General features: G+C 40.8%; 1 protein-coding gene across 3 annotated transcripts in view; it reads left to right on the top strand.

Moving 5' to 3' along the window:
* The window catches only part of amot (angiomotin), a 44,388-nt gene extending 27,613 nt beyond the window's left edge, over positions 1-16,775 (top strand). For all 3 annotated transcript variants that reach the window (XM_038272103.1, XM_038272105.1, XM_038272104.1), the window contains 7 exons: positions 1,253-1,398; positions 3,752-3,901; positions 6,526-6,722; positions 9,898-10,026; positions 10,731-10,969; positions 15,046-15,300; positions 16,181-16,775. In XM_038272103.1, coding sequence (XP_038128031.1) covers positions 1,253-1,398; positions 3,752-3,901; positions 6,526-6,722; positions 9,898-10,026; positions 10,731-10,969; positions 15,046-15,300; positions 16,181-16,308 — 1,244 coding nt within the window. In that variant the 3' untranslated portion in view covers positions 16,309-16,775. The remainder of the gene's footprint in view (positions 1-1,252; positions 1,399-3,751; positions 3,902-6,525; positions 6,723-9,897; positions 10,027-10,730; positions 10,970-15,045; positions 15,301-16,180) is intronic.
* Positions 16,776-17,038: the final 263 nt, after the last annotated feature.

Genomic DNA, 17,038 nt, shown 5'->3' with positions numbered 1-17,038 from the left:
TGTGCCCGCAGCATGCCGATTGTTGTTTGACCCGTGTAGATGCGCGTCAGTGAGCTGTTCTCACTGCTTCTAAAAACCCATTGGTCTCTGGTTTAAACAGGTTTTCTGCCAGCAGGGAAAACCTGAGCTGAGTAAACTCCTTGGGGTGGGTTAGAGTTAAGGCCTGAAGACACGGGTTGCGTAGGACTTTTTAATCTCAGATCTGATTTTTTTCCGCGTCACACTGACTGCGTATAAAGAGGCTCCAACTAGGCAGGGTGGGCAGATCTATGCAGATTTTTTCCCCTTTTGTCTCTGTGCCACACAATAAAAAAACACATTTGACTGGACAGGTTATGAAAATTTAAGAAAAAAAATAAATAAATAACCACAGCAGCTGTTAAGGAAAGCCCCACTTAACGAGTCTCTGCAGCAAACCAGAGCAGATAGAGAATGATCATCTATTAAAAACATAATGAGATCTACGTCTAAAGAAAAGGAAAACACAGCAGTAAACGGCGTGGGACGGTTTCTATGGTGATTCTCAGAGAGAGATCTGGGAAGTTTATCTAAGTTTTTCTTTCTTTCATAAAGATGTGAGAGAGATACGCTCTCTCCATCCAACTATTTGGCCTAACCATATCTCAATTCACACATCAGTTCTAACCTTAAACGCACCACAAGAAGTATTCTTACCTCATAGGGACCAGTCACTGGTCAAGTTTGCAAAATCTAGCTTATTTCTGAGAAATTGGCCCCACAGAGTAAAGCCTGCGGGGCCAATAAAGGAATAGTTTCCACAGGAGGAAGGAAAACAAGCAGCTTGGTGGGGTTCTGCTCTACTCAAGGGTTTGTTTTTAGTTTACAATCTTTCAGCTCACTGGGATGTTGTGTTGCTGAGTTTAAGCTTAATTTTTAACACTTTCAGATACTTTTCTAAAAACCTGCATTGAAGTCATTTTTAAATGATTTGCCTTGTTATTATTTTTCTGTTGTTTTTATTCTATCCTTTCTTTCACAGCAGCCCTGCTCCCCCAGAGGGCCCCATTTTAATATGGAGGCCCAAACCTTTCAACCTTTGATCCATTGAGGGATCAATCTTTGCAGATTATCTGGAACCCCCTGCTTGCCCTTATACATTTCCTTTTGCACAAGAAATGTAGTGCTTTATATTTAGAATTGTTTTAGATGAACCTCCTGGTAACGGCCGGCTGCTGTGTCTCAACTATAACCATAAATAATTGCAGTTCTTTTGTGTTTCATCGTGTTTCAGATAAAGAAATTATGCGGGAGAAAGAGAAACTGGAGATGGAGCTGAATGCTGTTCGCTCAACTGCAGACGACCAAAGGAGGCACATTGAGATCAGAGATCAAGCCCTGAACAATGCTCAGGCTAAAGTGGTTAAGCTTGAGGAGGAGGTAGGAGAAACACAAATATAAGCATCTTAAGTTGTTGTTTCCTAATATTAGAGATTTATGTATTACGTTTGTTGGTAATTTGTTGAAGAAGTGAGATTCAACCAGTGGTACTGATCAGATATCTGATGTCAAGCTGAGGTTATTACATGTTATTACATGGTTCACAACTTCCTAGCGTTGACTCGAGGTCCACAAACAGGAACATTTCTCAGATTGAATGTGACATATTCGAAAATTTCTGTATAATAACAAATGTTTAGCAAAACCACTGCACTGAACCCTGGATGAACTCACATGTCGGTCAAAGGGCAAGCGTCCTCTCAAAAGATGAGTTAAACGATGAATCATAAGAAAATGCTACGGCCAAAAATTTGGGGCTTTGAAAAAAGGAAGAGAAGGAGGAACTCTTAAAACCCAGAGTTTTGCAAAGTGGCATAAAACGACATGGAAGTAAATAAAACACAACCGGACCTGGAAGAGGTGCAGGATTAGACGGCAGAGCTGGAAGAGTGGAAGACGGAGAAAGAAAGAAATTAGGAAGGAACTGGATGTGATATAAGTGGAGGAGGTGGAAAGAAAAGCTAGATTTGACAAACTACACTATCAGGTTGGACCTAATGCCACAAAACAACCGGTTGGACATAGAAATAAAACGACAGGCAACATGTAAAATAAGAGAGAAACACAAATGTAATAAAATCCTATCCTAAGAAATGTTTTTAAAGTTGCAAGATGTGAACAAGTTGGAGGTAAACATATTTCTTAACCTTTCGAAACCAAGCAGTTTATAAAGTTTAAAACTATTTACTCAGAATGCATCAAAATAACAACGATAAAATGTTTACCAATACAGACATGGTAGACATCGTTGGAAAGCTTCGATTCTCCACGATTCAACCACAAAGTTCATTTTATGGACACGGCGAGCACCGAAGCACAATTAACACAGATATAGCAGCATGGTAAAATGTAAACGTGACAAAGCAGCCACAACAAGCGAGCTGCCTTTATTACTGCTGTTTGAGAATAAATAAACCCAACTTTGAGTCATGTTTGAACTGATGCAGCTTGGGTTGTGTTTTACTCACCCAATTTTCATGTATATAATCAGAAACTAGAAGGTGCTAGCTTTAAAGTAATGTATCACACATAATTTGGGCTTACAGTTCCTAAGTTATTTGCTTCTCCATTTGGCTATGCAAAATAGGCGAGGATTTCCCAAAATGAGGTGAATGTTAATACTTTTTAAAGATACGTTTCCACTGCGGATGCAATAGTCAGCATTTTATTTTACTATGGCGATGGGACTAAAGCATTAGAAGTTACAAGTTTTGGGCAACTGGACTCTCTGAGTTTTCTAGCAGACGTTTCACCTCTCTTCCCCCTGAATCTGTGCTCGACCTGCAGTATATTAATGTCAGTGCCTCCACCACTAGTTAGAACAGAAGGAGCCTCTTGGATGAGAGAAGAAACGTCACTGGATAAAGGCCCTGTTCCACCGTGACAATATATAAGTACGAAAAATCTGGCAAACGCTGGCATATGTTGGATAAGTTATGGGTACGCTGAAGTACGCTAGAACACGCTGGCATACGCCGAGTATTTCCCGTCGTATGCCAGCGTCTGCCATCCGTGCGCCATCAGTTCCAGGTCAGCTATCTGATGGCTGACAGACGTTCAGTGTCAGTTCCTCATCAGTCGTGGCGTCTAGCTGATCCTAAACCTCTGAGTAACTTGTGCATAACTTATCCAGAACTTCTCTCCAAGCATATCAAGGTATCTGACGTGTTCCAGACGAGCGCTGAACGTGTTTCTAACTTCCAGCTACTGTATAATGGCGTATTGGCAGCGTTTTGGTATAAAGGGGGTTCACAGGAGGAAACCGTCAGTTCTCCTCCAGACTTCATCCCCATCATAGGGTGAGCCTGACGGTGAGGGTGATGGATCCTCCCTGCGTTCACGCCCACCACCAACACACTTCCTAGCAGACATGACGCTCAATCTGCTGGGTTAATACCGCGATCAAAGACATATTTTTATGCAGGCCGGGCGTATGGCTGCTGCTGAGGGGAGCAGCTTTAACTGATGCTTCATAATGCTTTACGTATGCTCTGTATACGTCAAAACGTGAAAAATCCAAAAGTTCAGCATACGCCCGCGTTTTAGGAGATTCTGGGACGTCGGGGAGGCACTGGATATACCGGCAAGTTATGACAGAAGCCTTAATTCATGTCCAGCTGCCTAAACTCAACTTTTCAAGCTTGACCATGATCTGGATGACCGAGGATCTTCACAGATATGTTAGACGTGTCATTGACAGTAAAAGCAATGTGTGTGTTTTTTATGTGTGCAGCTTAAAAAGAAGCAAGTTTATGTGGAGAAAGTGGAGAGGATGCAACAGGCTCTGGCTCAGCTTCAGGCAGCGTGTGAGAAGAGAGAACAACTGGAACATCGCCTTCGTACCAGACTGGAGAGAGAGCTGGAGTCTCTACGTCTGCAGCAGGTAGTGCAATACGTGTCCGATTGATCATCATTCAGGGATTACATGCATTCATTGATAACCCATCTGATTATCAGATCAAAATTGGCCAGTTTTCTAAGCTTAATATGGAAGAACTTCCACAGCCTTTAGATAATGAGCCTCTGTTCTCAGGGCAGGAGCCTATCCAGTGGTTTACTGCTTTCAGGAATCTTATAGAATTGTCTGCTAAAGGCCAGAAGACAAGAAATACGATTTTGAGTCTGATCTGACAGAAAAGGATGTCGGACGAAGTCATGGCGTTTAGCGCTCATTGAGAGTCAAACAGCAGCCGGATGCAAATGAAAATAAATCCATCCTACTGTATTGGTCCAGCCAGTGGCGGATCTGTGGGGCGGCTACTTGGGGCTACAGCCCCGGATGTTTCCCCAAGATCCCCGGATCTCGCTTCTGAGCTGATCTGAGTGCAGTACTGGAATTCACCAGGGAGTGGCAGCATGCAGGAAAGCAGCCTGTAGCATTACCACACAGAAAAAGAAATGTTTCCCTCTCATCACTGCCAGCTTTTAGGAGTCAGTGCCTCCGCTGCAAATTTTAACCGGATAGGTCAGCGGCGGATATGAATGGATATCAGAAGCTTTTTCCAAAGGCAGGAAGCTGCAGCATCAGCAATAGCTGTTGCTAAACAGACTGATGTCACAGGTTTATGAAGCTTTGACTGATTTAAGACGTTGTTTGTTGAGATCTAGTTCAAAATTCTGTTCCGATCATTTTCACAGCGCTTCCGATTTCTCTGTAAAAATAGATAATTTGTTCATTTCAAGGTTGTAAGATCCAGTTCAATCAGCAGCTTTTGTTCACAAAATTGTAAAAAATAAATAGACGAGGTCTTTTTACGCTGTTTTGTGTTGTTCTTTTAAACACCAAGAGAATCAGTGTTTAGCTGGACACAAAAACTAAGATTTCCTGAAAAGATGAGACTGTAGACTTTCTGCTAAATCCTGTTCCAATGTAAAATATAAGAGTACTGGATTAAGGACATTTCTACTATAAGACACGATATCACATAAACTATTTTTGAGAAATTGGAAACAGTTTCTCTTTATTTCCCACAGATATGGGAGGAGGAGAGGAGAGAATGGATGTTTTAGCTTCTCTTTCCATCCAGAAAGATTTCTCCACTCAAAATGTGTGGGGCAATGCTGCTCCACACATTTTATAATATAAAAACATAATGACAGTTTCAAAATTCACAGGATTTGTTTATTTTTTCCCAGGTTATTGGGGAACGGATTATATCAGGTGGCTAAAATATTTGATTCCCCTCTCATAACTCTGGCAAATAATGATCAAATGAGACCAAATCCACAGAGTTTGTTGTTGATGAAGAGAGGAATAAACACAGTTAAAGACTTGCAGGTAAATTAATTTCTTCCCATGTTATGGAGGGGAACGGATTATTTAATTCAGCTGAAGTATCCATTCTCTCCTCTCCTCCTCCCATATCTTTAGGAAATAAAGAGAAACTGTTTCCAAATTCTTAAAAAAATGTTCTGTGTAATAGCATGTAGTCTACTAGAAATGTCTTTAATCCAATAATCTGTCATATTTTACATTAGAACGAGATTAACCAGGAAGTCTCTCATCTTCACCCTCAGGTCTAAGCCGCTAATCTCCTTACTGGGAGGCAGAGGAGTCCCAGCTTAAACATGGGACCAACGTTTAAGCTCTCTAGAAAGGACTAACATGGGTTTGATTCTGTTGCTGATTTATGCTGCATCTCTTCTGGTTATGGCTAAAAATGGTTTTATTTTTAACTCCTGTATTTAAGCTTGAAACAGAAGTCACTGAGCTTTGCTGCCATGGGATGAGCCGATACAGAGTTCTGGCTGCAGACTTTCACAGTTTCCACTTTATGCGTAAATTAATATTTTCCGTATTTTCTGGACTATAAGCCACAGCTTTTTTCCAATGCTTTGAACCATGCGGCCAAAACGAAGGTATGCCAGGCGGCTGAAATCAAAGGTGCACAGTTTGCACAAAAACAGGAGTTTCCTTTTGTCCCAGTCTTCCTTTGTTAGAGCATCAAACTCCACCCAGCTCTCTGTTACCCTGCAGATACAGATGAGTCTGAATGGAGCAGACTAGTACTGTCAGGCTGTTTACTGTAATAAGTGCTGTAAACCTGATGTTATCCAGTGAAAAGTGTCGTTATTAATTGAACACCAACATGAGCTGTATGTGTCGCTCGTTCTTCTCAGAATGAACGTCGCTCTCGTTCATTACGTCAAAACTCATCAGTTCAGTTCACTGTTCACTAGAAACTGGAATGTGAACTGATGCACAGCACTTGGTTTCTGCATATAGTGAGGTGCGCACTTAGCCTGGAAAATACGGTAATGCTCTGCCATATTCACTATTATAATAAAAAAACAAATATAACAGCACAGCTATCAGTCTGATTATAGAGCATGAAACGGATAAATGACCCCTGATGATGTTTTAAAAGCAATTTAAAATGTTTGTAATCTACCTGACTCAGACACTGTTGAAACGTTTTATTTATGTCATCTTGTTTGTTTGTATGCTACATCTATCAGTCAGCCTTTATAGGACTCTCTGTCTTGTCTGTCATATGTGAACCTCAGCGTCAAGGAAGCTCACAGAACAGCGCTTTGGGGACATCAGAGTACAACGCTGCAGCCCTAATGGAACATCTAAGGGAGAAGGAGGAGCGCATTCTGGCTCTGGAGGCGGACATGACCAAGTGGGAGCAAAAGTATTTGGAGGAAAGTGTGATGAGGCAGTTTGCTCTGGATGCTGCAGCATCTGTTGCTACGCAGAGGTGAGGTTCTTCCATGCATCTATTCATGACGCCCTTCTATCTGGGAATGATCTTTGTTAAGCTTCTAGGAGGCGCTGTAGAGGAATTAGATCACAGCCACCATATGTTGTCCTGAATTCCTGGATGTGGTTGAACTAGTTGAACTCCAGTGATCTATATAAAGAATAGAGTCAAATCTATGGTCATGGAAAGATGCATTGCTGCCACAACCAGACCCTTCAGTGAAAAACATTCCTGTTCCTGTTCTAAAGCAAAGTCAGAGAGGAAATAAAAAGAATTTACAACAACGATGCCAAAAAGTGACCTTCTGACTTAAAATGGACTGTGAAGAGCTTTATTTTTTCTCTCTGTACCAAATCTATGATATATGGTTCAGCTGACCTCAGTTTAGGGAGCTGTCAAGCTCTGAACTCTGTGTACGATCTGACACAAAATCGTGTCGGACAAGGTTGTGGTGTTTAGCACTCTTTGAAAGTCGGTGGGGATGATCACTCCCGACACAATGTTCTGCAAGAGTCCAGGTCTGTTAAACTGGGACTACGCTGCAATTCAGTAGCAGTTCCATGGGTCTGACAGGAAGAGAGACGCTCTTACACAGTAAAACACAGGAGCTTAGGGAGAAAATAAAAAATAACTTCTGTTAAACGGCACATATATTGCAGGCGGGACAAACTCGTGCAAAAACAATCAATGGAACATCAAAAAAATAGAAAACTAAATGCAACCAAAAATAACCATTAATCATCATGGATGATGTGTGTGAGAATGTACGATTCTTATTAGTGTTTTTATCAGCTATTTTTATTTATTTCTTATATTATGTGTAAATGGTGGTGACAGTGATCTTTGTTTTTAAGCATATGCACTGATCGATCGATGGCACTTTAAAAAAAAATTTCGTTGTTCTTTGTGACAATGACAACAATAAAGATAAAAGATAATAATAATAGAACTTTCCCCATGATAGGAGATCCGGAGGACAGAAAACAGATAAATTAGTGATCCTACGAGGGGCAGACAGAGCAGCTCAGAGCAGCTCATCACTCTCCCCTCTTTATGAGAAAAAGAGAAACCTAAACTTCTCAGATCTCTCTGAGATTCACCTCTCTGCCTCAGTCAGCATAGAAACCGTCCCACAGCCTTTATTGCTGTGTTTTTTTTTCTTTACACATAGTTCCCATTATATTGTTTATATTGGGCTATAAAAATTCTCTATCATTTAGGAGATGCTGCACAGACTTATAAAGTGGGCTTTGCTTTATGACTGCACTGATTGTTTTTTTATTCTTATCTATTTTTTATAACTTTTCATGATCAGTCCAATGTCGGAAATCACAGAGACAGATTAGATAAATATCTGCACAGATCTGCTCGTCCTTTGCAGTCGGAGCCTCTCTATATGCAGTCAGTGTGTAACCAGTGTGACCGGGCCTGCAGGCCTTCAAACAGCTGCTCAAAGTAACTAAAGAATAAGAAATCCTTCAGTAGACATGTTTCCATAAACGTGATACGATTGCAACACATTAATGAAAACATTAACGTTTTGCTTTGTATTGTCTGGTTTATTAGCTTCAAGCCAGATGGAAAAAAGACATTCGATTCACAATTTCCCTTTTTGAAAGGTTTGCCCAAAGTCTGTCTGAGAATTTGGATGGAAATAGTTAATCAGGATAGACCTTCAAACCAAGGGTGTTTTTAACCCATTTGTTGGGGGTGCTGATCAACACCCTAAATTGAATCAAAGGAACCCCAAATTCTTATTTTTTATACTGTATGTGATTTTTAAAATAAAGAAGCAAACAAACAAAAAACTATGAAAGTGTTGTTGTGTTTGCTGAGCTTAAACCTGAGCTTAAAGTCCTGTTTAAACTGGAATGACAGAAGGCGGCTGCTGTCATATGCTAAGATGCTAAGAAGTGACATGCTGGCTGGATGCTCATTAACATTATGAGTCTGGCTGAGTGTGAATGTGTTTACAGACAGCCTCGTCAAGAAAATTACATTTTTTCTGTAAAAAAAAAAAAAAAATTTAATTAATAAGGCAAATTGAGGTAAGAGTAGCCCAAATCAATCTTTATCTTTAAATAAATCAGAAACATTTTGTTTCGATTATCGCCCCATATTTTAATGTTCTCCAGAAGAACCCATACATTTAACGTATCAGTGGACTTTCTAAGCCAGACATCTCGAATACATTTTCCTAATCAACTAAATGCTTTACTGTTGCTTCATTTCACTGTATGAGGAGAAGAACAGATGAGACAGCAGAGCAGGGAAAGAGAAGAAGAAGAAGAGACAGAGCGAGCAGCAGAGCAGCCATCAAGCCAAAGGATCTCAAAATCTGCCTTTTTTATTTTATGAGATAAGACTGCTGGTCCTTAATAGTTAGAACTGATCTAGTTCCTGCTCACTCAGTTTGGCAACAAAAATGAACGGGTAGCACTGCTGCCTTCCAGCAAGAAGGTTCCGGGTTCGATTCCCGTCCCAGGGTCTTTCTGCATGGAGTTTTCATGTTCTCCCTGAGCATGTGTGGGTTCTCTCCAGGTACTCTGGCTTCCTTTTGTCCTTTTTGTCTCTGTGTTGCCCTGAGATGGACTGGAGATCTGTCCAGGGTGGACCCCGCCTCTGACCCGTAGACAGCTGGAGATAGGCACCAGCAGCCCTCACCACCCCAACTGGGATAAAGCGTGTCAGAAAATGGATGGATATTCTTCTAAAACAAATACTGCTCTCTGTTTTGCTTGTTGGGTATTTGGCAAAAGCCTCATGTAGGATGACTTAGTGAATAATTGAGTGAGTAATCGGGGAAAGGCATTGAGCAATTTTCAAAAATGTACAAAATGTTGATGTAGAAAACAGTGAACTGAGTCATGTTTGGCCAGAGAGCTCTCTGGGTGCCCAGCACCCATAAACCTCTGATCCTAGAATGGCCCCTGCTTCACGCCGCTCGGCTGTTTGGGCATCATAGACGTCCTGTGGACCACCAGCCACTTTATCTCAAACTGCTTCAGCACAGCCTGCAGCTTCTGGAAACATTTTTACATTAAAAATTTTAGATATTTCTTCCAAGGATGTTTTTTCAAGTATTTTTAAAACGTCATTATACTCTAAAAAGGACCGAGGATGTTTAACTAGATGCTCACCTAATTGCTTGTTATCATTATTTTGTGTAAAGGGACACGTCTTTGGCAGGAATCAACCACTCTCCAAGCAGCAGCTATGAAACATCTGTGGAGGCTCGAATTCAGAAGGAAGAGGAAGAAATCCTCATGGCCAATCGTCGCTGTTTGGACATGGAGAGCAGGTTGATATGCAGCACGCAAGATTTTATGTTCGTTTATTCAATGCATTTCTGTGTTGTGGAATCAGAACCGTTGCACTAACAGCGCCCATGAAGTGACCAACGGCACAATATTTCTGTTATTAGTAGGGCTGCAACTAATGATTATTTTGCAATTCGATTAATAATCAGACAGCAAAAGGTTCCTAAAAGAAGACTTTGTCTGAAATAAAACCAGATGAAAATAAATCTTTTCTACTTAATGTACATTAAATGTAAAATGTTTATGTATTTTTTTTAACCATTTTGATACAATTCCTGCTCTACGTTGGTCTCTGTCAGCTAAAGGCACGTTTTACAGTCTCTATATTCCAGTTAATCGATTACTAAATTAGTTGACTATTCCAATAATCGATTTATCCGATTGTTTGAGGCTTAGAACAGATGAAGCCGCCATAGACTAATCACATTAGGTCGAGTCTGGCTTCACTTTTCTTAATTCATCTTTTGTGAAATATGACCCTGGTTTTCAATCAGCACAAACTAAATTTAAACTAATTGTCTAGTTACTGTCTATTTACTGTCACATCAGAATAAAAAAAGGTTGTTATTGAAAAAACTATTAAGAGCTGATTGTTTTATTAGTGTCTCTTTATTGGGCGCTGCTGTCACATTTTATCCTCAGATCATCCTGATGTAAAACAGCCTGTTCTCCTCTTTAAATGCAGGATAAAGAACCTCCATGCCCAGATCATTGAGAAAGACGCCATGATAAAGGTTCTTCATCAGCGTTCCAGGAAGGAGCCCGTTAAGTCTGAAGCGCCATCGGCCATGCGGCCTTCTAAGTCGCTGATGTCCATCTCCAACACTGGTCCAAGTGGTTCAGGACTGCTTTCACACAACCTTGGCCTGAGCAGCTCCCCGATCACTGAGGAGCGCAAGGACAGCAACTGGAAGGGCAGCCTTGGTATACAGAAATATATATATAACTTTATTTTCTCTGCTGTTACTTTACTCTGAGCTCTTCATGGAGATTTGATTCCTAATTAGTTTGACCTTTTCACTTTACAAACACCAAAAGATCAGATGACATAACATCATGATAATAATTACTAATGCCAGAGTCGTCGTAAATATTCTAAAGGGACCTTTAGATCATCCAGGCGCCATCAATAGTGCTAACGTAACATTTTAGGAAGTAGGCCCAAAGGAAAATTCCAAAAATAAAAATTGTGATTATTTTTAACCAATATTCTGATTGTGATTTTTGCACTAACCCCAAGTAGATGTTTCATCGCAGGCTTTCAGTTTTTGAAAGCTTTCGTGAAAAGAGTCCATTGTTGCATCATTTTAGTGTAAACTTTGTGTGAAAACTCTTTCAACCTTTCTGTGTAGCGACAAACCCACCTTAAGCTCTTTATTTCAACCTAAAGAGCTGGAATGAGAAATTAACATTTTTATTCTTGGTAAATGTAATGGCATTATAATTTAGAGCCTCTGCGATTTGATTTGAAATTTCATTGCAAATGCAATTAATTTTAGGAAGTAACATCTCAGCTTTATGCTCATTTCACAAGAATGGACATAAATGTCATACAATGGCTGCAACAGCAAATCTTTTTCATATTGTTAGGATTATTTTAATTGATGTATGAGCGTACTGAAGTCTAATAATACCTGCCTGGCTGACTGCCAGTGGCAAAGTGGATACGTCTCCTCCGCGCAGGTCGAGATAAAATGTAAACAAAGTCACGCACACAACACGCAGCTCGTATGTTGTCATACGTTGACAGCTACGTTCAGGCTGTGGGAGAAGTTATCTGGGGAATAACCAGAGAGGCAATGCAGTCGTCCACTGGTTGTATGTGGTGCAGACCGTAGTCCTGAGGGCTGTGCCATGAGCCACGAATCCCTAGCATGGTGGGAGAAGAAGCGCCTAGGATGCTCCTTACCACGTTGAAGCTCCTCCAAGAAGGTTGGAAATGGAGGAACCTCAAATGGGGGCAGCTGGGGCCCTGCGGAATAAGGGATTTCTGCAGGACAGGATGCTGGAGCATCATCCAGGCTAACTCTGGCCAAGGCTGCCATAATAATTGTGAGCAGCTCGATTATTATAGCAAATTTTACTTTTCCATTTAATAGGGTAAAGAAACACGATAAACTGTCACTATATCATCTTTATATTATTCTTTAGAATTTGGTGCCCATACAGAAAATGTATAGATTGCTTTCTATCCATAGCAAAGGTCTTTGTGATTTACGCACACGTGCAGATTCCAAATATGGGGCTATGCTGTAAAACCGCAATACGGAGAGAAGAATAAGATTTTAGCTGGATAATAAGCTAATGGTTGGTTATATTGTAGAAACTGGATGTCAATGGGATGAAATATGTTTTCATGAAATCCTGGCTGCGCTTTGGGTCATTGTCATGCTGGAAGACCCAGCCTCCACCATCTTCAATGCTCTAACTCAGGGAAGGAGTTGTTCCCCAAAATCTCCTAATAAAGGGCCTCGGTCATCCTCTCCTTAATACAGTAAGTACTGTCCCATGTTTACAATAACGCCCCCAAAGCATGATGCTACCACCCCCATGCCTCACAGATGGTGTTCTTGACATGATACTAAAGATGGGCTTTGAGATGTGTTGGTTTAAGCTGGGAACCCTCCATGTCATGTATGAGTTCAAATCATGACGTCTTAGGCTTAGTTAAAACTGCAGGCCTTGATGCTCAATTCCCATTTTTCTGTGAAATCCAATTTTTTTTTGCGTTGCCAATCAGATTTCCACATTTATGCGACCTGTATGTGATCTCCTGTGTGAACTGCATTCATCCAACTGAAGTGTCCCGCATGTGCAGTAGAGGACACAATGATGTCACAAGCATGCATGCTCTGTTTACGGAAGTAAACATGGTTGGTAGTGCCGGAGCGCATCTTGCAATCTTTTCCAACCTTAAAAACATAATCTTTTCAATATAAATAATAGGCCAAGTGGCCGGGGTCGCATTGGATGAAATTGGATCTGAGTTGTTTAGACTGTCATGAAAAGATCAGATCCAGGTCACATGCTGGCAAAAAAATCGGCCTTGGTTTCATTTAAGACTGGTGTGTGAACATGGCCTTAGTGTATTACCATCGGTGACCATGGAAACGGTGGTCCCAGCTCGTTTCAGGTCATTGAGCAGCTCCTCCCTTGTACTTCTGAGCAGATTTCTCACCTTTCTTGGGATCATTGAGACCCCACCAGGTGAGATCTTGCATGGAGCTCGTGTCCGAGGGATGTTTAGCTTCTTCCATTTTCTAATGATTGCTCCAACACGGGACTTTTTTTTCACCAAGCTGCTTGGCAATTTCCCCATAGCTCTTTCCAGCCTTGTGGAGGTTTACACTTTCAGCTCTAGTGTTTGGACAGCTCTTTGGTCTTGGCCATGTTACTAGTTGGATTCTTACTGATTGTAAGGGGAGGACAGGTGTCTTTAGGCAGCTCATCACCTCAAACAGGTGAATCTAATTTAGGATAATGGCGTGTACTTGGACAGTACAATTCATTCGCCTTCCGTGCTGTTGGTGATTAAGTGGTAAATGTACTTCACTGTAACTGCATCGTTATATAACAGTTGTTGGACACCCCTCAGGAACAATCTATCTTTCTAATTGGAAAGTTCTAAAGGACATGCGGATCTTCAGTGTGTCCTCATGAACCAGAGGATGATGCTTATACCCTGTTTCCCGGCCTCTTGAAATATGTACAACTTTTAATTCCCTTTCATAGATTTGTAAGAATAGAATAGAAAATCCCTTTATTGTGCCACAATGGGGAAATTGAGGAAAAGCATTACAGCAAAAGTGGTCACACAAATGTGGACCTTAGGAATTGTATTAAAATAACCAAATAATGGGCAGAGTTAAAGAATAAGCAAAATAAAATACTGTACTGTACAGTGTTTGTACAAATATAAATACTGCAAAGTCACCTGATGAATAAATAATCAATATGCTGTGCAGCAACACCAGAGATGTGCAAAATTTTAACCAGCAACATGTTATTTAAGTGACTAAGAGAGAAACTGTGTAAAAATCAGCATGAATGGAAGAACTGATTGAGGTTGATGGGAACAGTGGTGGTTCTAGAGTCTTCCAGCTGCTGGGAGGAAGGATCTGTGATAACGCTCCCTGGTGCATTTAAGGTGCAGCAGTCTGTCACTGAAGGAGCTGTCCAGTTCAGCACCAGCTGAACCAGCATGGGGTGGGGTTATGACACATAGCGACATGGACTGCCACCAGCAGTGATTACAGAGATTTTAATCTGTAGTCCTGCTCTAAGAGTAGCAGATATTTTCATTGCTGTTATTGTGAATCCCAAAGTTTCACATATGACATCAAAAGTGGCTTAACGAGTGGGAACAAATCTTCATTTCCCTTTTCACAGCAGTAGGCTGGCTGCACCTGGTGGATGCTTCAGAAGTTTAGAAGCTGGTCTGAATAATATAGGCCTTGTCCTCAACCGGAGCCTCATATGTGTCCATTTCAGGTGATTTAGCTCCCTCTGCTGGACAGAAAGGTGAACGGTTACTTTGCAAAGGTTTTTCCTACCCATCTATACATAGGTGGGGCGTTCAATAAGCAATGCCCCTGACTCATGTCCGGTTGTTTGATCTATCTGAAATTCCCTGTGTTTTATCTCTACAGATTAAGTGGCAGATTACGGCTCTGAACTAATTGTGGTTTGTGATTTACTGGTGTTTGAACTGAGTAGAGTCTGTAAACGGAGGCTTATTCAATGTCTAGCAGTGATGCGTGCACCACAGGAGACTTGATGAAATGAAAGTAACTCATAGTGATGAAACGCTTTACAAGGTGATTTGATGACGCATCATCACCAGAAGTTACTTTTATTTCATCAAAATCTCGCTTTTAAAGGACTTTTCCTTTAAAAGCCTCAGAACAATTAATATGCATCTGTTTCTAAAAAATGTCTTATAGAAAAGTTTGTGAGACGTATCATTTATTTATTTATTTATTTATTTGTTTGTTTTTTAGGAGTTTTACTGGGTTCTGAGTGTCGCACAGAGTCTCTACGGACAGAATCCATCTCATCGTCCCCTTCCCCGGTGCTTTCTACCACCCCCATGACTGCAGGCCACTCAAAGAGCGGCAGCAGGGACAGCAGCACGCAGACAGACAAGGGTCAGAACCAGGGGAGCAGTAAGCCCAGTCCTTCTGTCCTGCAGAGTATGACGCTGCCTGCCCGCCTATCCAGCCCCAGCCCAGTTTACATCCCGGATCGCTTAGCAGGTTGGTTTACATTTTCATCAGCAGAGAAGCTTCTCAACATAAGCTTTTCCTTGGGTCTAAATGAATCAGGAAACTTCTTCAGGTTGATCTTCTTTGCATTCCCACTAATCATGTTGTTTCTCTGAATAAATTTGGTTTAACAATGTTGAAAAATGTAGGACCCTGTCACACCTTGCTGTTTTATCCAGCGTCTGCCTGACGTCCCAAAATCTCCTAAAACACTGAAGTACGCTGAACTTTCGATGTATTGTTTTCAATTTGGTGCATATAAATAGTATTCATAACGAGTCCAGAACTTATGTCAAACGACAGCCTAACTTCTGCATAACGCACGGCAGCATGATGCCCAGGAAATGATGCATAAGCCAGTGTCCTGAGGGGGGCAGCGAAGCGCCGGGAGGCGCCGGCCTGCAGAAAAAGATTTCTTTGATCACGGTATTAACCTAGCTGCTGTTTACCGCCCGCCCCCAGAAATACATAAAAAGAAAAGAAAGAAAAAGGTTTGGATTGGCAGCAGATTTAACATCATGTCCGTCATTTTCCATCATATGTTGAAGAATATGATTATGTTACCTGTATAAATAAATTGTAGAGCTTTTCTCTGTGCGAGTCTCTCCAGTTTACATTCATGTTGTGCATCTATTCATAGTTTTGGAGCTTAGAAGTACAAATAAAAAAAAAACACTCCTTCATTTGTTCCATTTCCAGGATTATTACATTAAAAGCTGCATTTTTCTATCATAGTTGTGATTTATTACATCTGTGTGTTTATGAGTAGAAAAAACTTGAGTCACATGATCATGGTCCAACATAAAATCTGCTGATTCCTGTGATCATTTCTAAACCTTTGACTTGTATTATGTTTTCTTTTTTTCTGTAGAAGTTCCAGTATTTAACAGCAGCACCTTTGAGCGGAGGTTCCCCATGCAGTCCCATTCACAGCAGCAGGCTTTGGCTCCAGCAGGACAACAAGAGGCAGACAGCGACGTCGTTGAGATCCTCATATGAAGTCGTCTCAGGATTAGAAGAAGAACAATTTCAGCAAAGAAGTGATTGGATGGCAGCTTCATCACAGGACTTCATTATTTTCTGTGTCTAGAGCTCCATCTTAGACCATTCAGTCGTTAGTCCAAGTTCTACAAGACGTAACTGCTTCGAAAACAGGCCTGAAACCATTTCAGCCTTTCTTTCTTGTTGTTTTGGTGTTTTGTTCTGTTTGTTCCTTTTCTACCGTCTTACCCGCAGTAATTGAGAAATATGTACAAGTCTTGAAGAAAAATGAATAATTGCACAATGCTGAGAAGCAGGATCTCTGCCCCACCTGGATGGAGTTATCTGGGATTTCTGTATAATTTCTTCCAAAATAATGTCTTAAAAAACAAAATTTTTGGATTCAACTGTACAGGAAATGTATAACCGTGATGTCGAGCTTCCCAGCAGAATTACTTCTCATCTTTAACAAAAAATTATGTAAAAAAGATGTGCAGTTTTCCAAAGTAAAACGAGCATCAGGATCATCAGCGCAGATTTCTGCAGACTAAGCAGTTGACCAATTGTATAAACTTTTATTTGCATTATTTATTGCACCGTTTAACCACATCTGTCAGGCTTTATTTTAAGGCTGACATTTTGCTTTGTTTTTATATGTTATTTTTATGTTTGTTATTCCTTGGACATAACAGGTTCCTGTCAAGAGTTATATCCCCTATAAAGATATTATTCCCTCATTTTTAAGAGA

The sequence above is a fragment of the Cyprinodon tularosa genome, unplaced genomic scaffold (assembly GCF_016077235.1).
Source record: "Cyprinodon tularosa strain WSP-4 unplaced genomic scaffold, ASM1607723v1 ctg818, whole genome shotgun sequence".
Classification (NCBI taxonomy): domain Eukaryota; kingdom Metazoa; phylum Chordata; class Actinopteri; order Cyprinodontiformes; family Cyprinodontidae; genus Cyprinodon; species Cyprinodon tularosa.
The sequence above is the reverse complement of the archived record's forward strand: the minus strand, read 5'-3'. Positions and strand labels throughout refer to the sequence as shown.